The 7070-nt window shown below is 33.7% G+C and overlaps 1 protein-coding gene across 1 annotated transcript; it reads right to left on the bottom strand.

The window, feature by feature from the left end:
- Window positions 1-508: 508 nt before the first annotated feature.
- Window positions 509-2184, bottom strand: LOC105332930 (transcription factor SOX-14). The gene has a single exon (XM_011435673.4). The coding sequence runs from the start codon at window positions 1878-1880 to the stop codon at window positions 1083-1085; it is 798 nt and encodes a 265-aa protein (XP_011433975.1). The 5' UTR covers window positions 1881-2184; the 3' UTR covers window positions 509-1082.
- Window positions 2185-7070: the final 4886 nt, after the last annotated feature.

Consider the following 7070-nt stretch of genomic DNA (forward strand, 5'->3'; position numbering starts at 1 on the left):
ATATTTTGTTAAAATATGCTTACAATAAAAACTTTTGTACAACGTTATTAATTGTTGATGTATTTTTTAATTATTTCTCGATTTGTTAATGATCTTCATGCACTTAAATATTGAACACGTACAATTGCAAGTCATTGATTTTCGTGTTGGCGGACCTTTTAAATAGTTCTAATGAAATGAATAAATAATATCATTACCTGGATGAATTTCAATTTTTAAGGAATTCGACCTTGCAAATGAAAATATACACTTCCTCTACTAATAAAATAACAAATTGTATAAGTAAATAAGAATAAAAGGCAGGAAAATGTAGATTTTTTAAAGATTTGTAATTCTATAAAGTTCATATGCATCAACAAAGAATACAAAACATACAAAATATCAGGTGTTATAAAAAATGCAATGAAAATCAAAATGCAAAAAATTTGTACATGAAAAATAAAATCACTGGATAACAACTTATTGTATTACACTTCCTTAATATTCATAAATCTTTTCAGAAAAAGCACTCTTCCGTTATCATATTATCAAAAGAATTATATGTTTGTGAAAAGGAAAAAAATAAAAGAATATTTTTTCTATACCTCTCCTCATTATCTTGATAGAAAAAACAAGCTTGAGACTTAAAACAAGTATTGAAAGTCTGAAATGTTTCGATATAGAGGAAACTGTATTAAAATTGAATGAAGTACATGTTATCTTAAATGCCATTTAAGAACAATTCAAAGAAAAATATACAGGTAAAAAAGCTCTATTGCAAAGTACATACAGAACATCATAAATACTTTCATTAAAAAGAATATAAACAATTAAACGTTGTATTTAATAAAGCACCAACAAACAAACAAAAAAGTTACGTCTAAGGGAGAAAATTTTGTTATTAAGTCTTCATTCTAGCACTTCTTGATAAAAAAAAGTTATCCGTTTCTAACGGTAAACAGAGATCATTTTCGCAAATTATAACGAAAACATAAAATACGAAATGAGAAATTCATAAGTTCTCACTAGCACATTTTGAACACGCTTACATACTTTACTTCTTCATACGAATAAAAACAAATCACCTGTTGTACAATAGTATCTCAAATCATGGCGGGATGACGGCTATAATGGTCTTCAGGTTTCACAAATACATACGCCACTGGACGATTAATGTCATTTTGCGAGGGCATATAACTGGGTGGGCAATAAGGAAGGAGGTACTGTCCCGGATGTGAATGTGCCGCTGGGGGCATCCCGCTCAAGGCAGCGGCTGCTGATGAGGAGTGTGCGTTTAACGCAGATAGATAGGGGGAGTACAGTCTATCGTGGGCACTGAGACCGCTAGAAATACCACTGTCCAATTTACCACTTCCGTCCATGTGACTAAAAGGAGAGTGAGCAGACGAAGATGGTGGGAGAAACGCTCTCATTTTTTCGTTTAACGACATAGCTTCTGACGTCGGGACTAGAGAACCAAAGCCCGGGGGCAGGCCGCCCAGTGGGCTAATACCGGGAATCATTGGCATAGCCATCGGGAAAGGATACTTATCTTTCTTGAGCAGAGATTTAGGTTTCCTTCTGGGCCGGTATTTGTAGTCCGGATGTTCCTTCATATGTAGCGCTCGGAGTCTCTTTGCTTCATCAATAAATGGTCTCTTGTCCTCTTCCGATAGCAATTTCCACTCGGCACCAAGCCTCTTACTTATTTCCGAGTTGTGCATTTTTGGATTGTCCTGGGCCATTTTTCTTCGTTGTCCTCGGGACCACACCATAAAAGCGTTCATGGGTCTTTTGACATGCTCGCCGCCTCCGCCACCGAGTTTGGAGGTGTCGCCATAATCACAAGGGTCTCCCCTAGAAGATAAATCCTGTGGGCTCATTTCGTCACAACTTGACATAGTTTTTTCTATGTTGTTAAAAATTGTTTTTTCTGTTCAGATAATATCCTTCGATGCTTTAATATCACAGTCACGTGCAAAGAGTACAAGTGCACGTTTTATACGAGTATGATTGTAACAACTTTTTTTCCTACTGTCTTGCTTCCTACGATAAAAAGTAATTGCACCCGAACTATTGGAGATGACAAATAATTCTGAAGAGTATGAAGAGATCAAAAGTCTTTTTAATTCCTATTCCATCGATCAGCTACCTCTAATTGTCCGCTACAATTTAAACAAATTCTCCTCGAACCAATCATTTTATGTGATAACAAGATATCACGTTTTCTTTACATATATTATTTACTGTTTCCTATGTCGCTCAAACTTTGACGCCATGCCCATTCAAGAAAGTGTGAATGGGTTGCCACGCCCCCTTCTACCTTCAAACCCAGCCTCCAGGCGCAGGGATTTGAGTGACAGGCATTGTCGATTTTTATATCAGTCAATCGACAAGTAAGGGTTTAAATAAGTCCCTGATTTCACCGAAATTTGATACGTCTTTTTTTAAACGTTAGAATAGCTACTTGTGTGAAATAAAATGGAAGTACACTAAAGTATAAAAGTAGACTCTGCTTCATGTACAATGATGATCCAGATCAAAAAACATTTTTCTTGCTGACATTATTTAACCATATCAAATGAACTGATCACGGATATTTTGTTGTTATTGCGATTTCACGCAGATAAACATTATTGTTCAGTAATACATATCTCATATTAAGGGGAAAGAGCGAACAAAAAATCAAACAAAGAAGAAGCGATTTGAAAAAGTGGAGGTGAATTACAACTATAAAACCTCACAACAACTTGTGAAAACACCTTTTGAGGAGTCTTTAATACATAAGGAAATTTGTTTTTATAAAAAATATTTCCTAAATGTTTCTTTTCTCTTCACAGACTTCGCAATGTATATACAACAACTTGGATCAGTTTGTTATTCTTTTTTTATCCGGTCAATTTTATGTACACATAGACCATTTAGATTTAACATAAAAAAAATAATGATAATAAATAAATAAATAGATAAATAAATACGTAAATTAATAAATAAAATAAAAATTAATACTTTCTATTTTTTTGATATACAAGATGCCATGACCATCCCTGACGTCACATGCAAAAATATACAAATACGAGCGTATTTAATCAGAAATTTACCTGTCTGTGTAAATGTGCTATAAGAGAGTGCATGTAACTAAATATGTCCTTTAAAATACTAAAGATTTAAACATAAAGTTAATCATTGAAAAATGCAATTCTGTGGGTATATTTATCCATGAATATAGCAAACAGTTTTACAGGACGTCATAATGTACTTTATATTTACTGCTATAATACCCTCTGAATAGTATTTTATGCAAATCAGTTCGATTGTCCGATTTTTTAAGACTTAACTATTTGCCACTTTTGATTAAAGAAATCCTCAAACAAAAACGCAGCTAATATAGCATAAAAAACGGTAAAGAAATTGATTTCAAAAGAGTGAATTAATTCATATTTTTCTGACACACAAATTTGCGGTAATTTCATCCATTTGATAAAGAGTAATTTGGAATTGTGATAGAAATTAAAAAGGAGGCATATCTCTCTCTCTCTCTCTCTCTCTCTCTCTCTCTCTCTCTCTCTCTCTCTCTCTCTCTCTCTCTCTCTCTCTCTCTCTCTCTCTCTCTCTCTCTCTCTCTCTCTCTCTCTCTCTCTCTCTCTCTCTCTCTCTCTCTCTCTCTCTCTCTCTCTCTCTCTCTCTCTCTCTCTCTCCTCTCTCTCTCTCTCTCTCAATTTATGAGTGAAATTATTTACCTAAGCAAAGAGCTTTGTTTTGCATATTTTATTTGTAAAATCCATTCTTTTTACCAAATAATTGTATTCTATTGAAATTGAAAAAAAGAGAAATAATTGAAACAAGATAATGATTGTGAAATTTCCAAAAGAAGGTTTCAAAAAGACGTCAGTTTAGCCAGAGAATATTCATCAATATTTAAGACTGATTTTGCACATAAATGGAAAACATGTATCATAGAATCTGATTCTGATCTCAAGTGTGCCATTTCCGATGAATAGTGGATAAGATACGACAACTTACAGATTCTGTAACACATAATAAGACAATCAGTTACACGTATACTACTTCAAAAAAGTCAAAAACGCAACCTCCCGATTCAGGGGCCGTTGTTCAATTTCATCTCCAACGCTGCTCCTTGTGCTCATATTTTATTTGCTTTTATGAAATATAAATGATTACGAATGTAACGACACATTAAGGAGTTTTATTCAAAACCAAAGAGGATACTTTTGAATGGGAATAACATTTAATTATTCAGACGACACTTTGCATGGCACATGCTTATTTAAATTTGAAGTTAAATAATCATGATGTTAATTAACATTACACTGACATTAATTGTTGACTTTAATCAAATTTTCATTTGTTTGAAATCGGTATACATGTACTTCCATTTGGAAAAAAACCCGATTCGATATATTCTGAAGTGCCATACCCGATATAATAATGAAAAGATATAATTCTTGTATTCCTCGTGCATCCTCATATTGATATATGATTAAAATGTTCTACGCCAGAGCTCTCTCTCTCTCTCTCTCTCTCTCTCTCTCTCTCTCTCTCTCTCTCTATTTCTCTCTCCCTCTCTCTCTCTCTCTCATTACTGTTTTTTTTAGGTGTAACGTGCCTTAAAAATGGCAACCAAAGAGAGATAATCTTTAACCGCATCGTGACTGTTATATATATCTTGTTTATGGTGTTATGGGGCACGTCCATAATGTGACTTAATTCCGACGAAATAAACAATAAAATCTGGTATAATTTTATAAATCTTTTCTTTCAAGAAATTGTTACCTAACAGCGTTGCGTAATTTGCGCAGCATTGGTTAGAACGTTAACTACGAATTTGTAAGTCGAATCACGCTGGGACTTTCATATTTTTTACCTTAACAACATTTTTTAAAACTTATTACATTGGTCAAATATTGTGGAATTTGACAATTCTAACACGATGAAAGCATTTTGATTATTGTTTTCTTTTATCCACAATAATATCGACAGACGTCCCATATCACATTAGAAGACAATAGAACACCTGTAAGTTGTTTTTAGTCAGACTCGAATTTGTATTTAAATGTTATATTGTAGCAGAGCTTTTTCTCTCTCAAAGCGTTTTACTGCTATCCCCCCCACCCCCCTCCGAATCATGGATTTCTTGGACAATGTTTCAAATTGGCCTTCTATCATAAAAATTGGATTCGATATTTCACTCAAATATACCATCGTTTGACTCGTAAAAGACAAAGAGCCACGCAAACACTACCACAAGAAAGTCGGGTCTATTTATGACGAACTGTCGAGAGACGGAACTGGCTTTACATAACATCGACACAAACTTTAAGGTACATGTGTTTCATTTTCGCTTTAACTCATCTGGATAGGGAGCTCAAGCAATCTCTTTCTTGCATTCGTCTGCTGTCCGACAGCCCCTAAATTTTTTATTCTTTCGCCTTCTCTCCATAACCACAAAACCGATTTCAACAAAACTTTGCACAACGCATCCTTGGCTGGGGTTTTTAAAGTTGATTCAAATACTAGATCGGTCCCTTTTAAAGGGGAGATAATTAGTAAATATTGCAAATAGATATGGCCATTTTAAAAATCATATACATGTAGATCTCCTTAATGAACAAGATAGCCAGCGATATCAAAAAATGAAAACAACTTTTAACAGATGTATGTGAATCTAAAAAACACAAAGGTTATAATTTGACAAACTACATGTTATATAGCATGTATTAAACAAAAGGTTTTGTTTTTGTAATAGCATCACCCTCTGTTATTATAACTAAGGTTCAATGAGGAACGGGCGTTGGTTGGTCGCAAAAGAATCACATAAATTTATAACTTGAGATTTATATAAAAAAAATTTTTGAAGCAAATTGATCTAAGCTTTCAATCGATATATCGAAGTTGCATATCATACATATAGGTACCGGGTATGATTTCCTCTATTTCTTACGGAAACTTACAGTTTATTCATAGCTCTATAGAACAGTTGTAGAATATGACTGGAGTGAAATATACACGCTATTTTTTTTGGATTGGTTGAAACCTACAGCGACACCCCCCCCCCAAAAAAAAAGCACAGACTGCACGAAATAATTATCATGATGTCAGACTCAAATTCTCATAGAAGATTATTTGGTTGTTCTTTTAGCTAAAGTACTAATATACGTTTACAATGATTTAGTGAATTATACTTTAACTTTTACTTTGTTAAAAGAAAGATGCATATATAAACATAAAAAAAGCTTTATTTGATGATTCATGCGGGTTGTGAAGGTAGCATAACACGCTAACGCAGGTTATGTATTTTTTTCTGCAATGCCGCCACCTTCATATCCCGCATGAAACACCAAAGAAAGCATTTTATTGTTTAAATAATTAAATTTTACCAGAAGCCCAAATGCATTTGCACATTATTTGAATTACATCAGACAATATTGTGTTCTTTGACAATGCTCCTTTTCTGCTTCCAATTTCAATCATCGAAGACGTGGTTGGATGTGGTGTTTGATTCAGGCTTGGAGAAATTCCCTCGTGTTGCAATCATTGAACGGTAGCTGAATTATTTACAGGTTATAAGCCGTGTTCTCTGAATCAATTGTGAATGGCTGTGACAAACATAGGCATCCTAATTTACAGACACCTACTGTTTTAGGTGTATTTTTGTAAATAATGTACCCACAAAGTACGTCTTACTTGCATTAAAATATCTTTTTTAAGGCCACTGGATAGAGAACAACGTCATGAAAGTTAAAAATCTTCAGATGTTAACTGTCTAGTCAATGAAGCGAGCACCATCAGTTTTAAGGTACGAGTTTTGTTAATTGATATTTTTAAGCTGTATTGCGCAATAAATAGAATTAAAAATTCTAAACTTTATGCAATGCGTTTAATTGGCTTGAAATATTAATGAGATTTCATCAACAGTTGAATAGTGCATTTTATGTAAAAAGCGAGGATCAAAAACACGAAAACAAATATATTCTGTACACGTTCAACGCTCGAGAACCACTGATCTTTCACACTTGGAACATGTAAATTAATTATTGAGAAAAGACCCATTAAAATGACTGTTTAACACT

Source organism: Magallana gigas, chromosome 8 (genome assembly GCF_963853765.1).
Source record: "Magallana gigas chromosome 8, xbMagGiga1.1, whole genome shotgun sequence".
Lineage (NCBI taxonomy): Eukaryota > Metazoa > Mollusca > Bivalvia > Ostreida > Ostreidae > Magallana > Magallana gigas.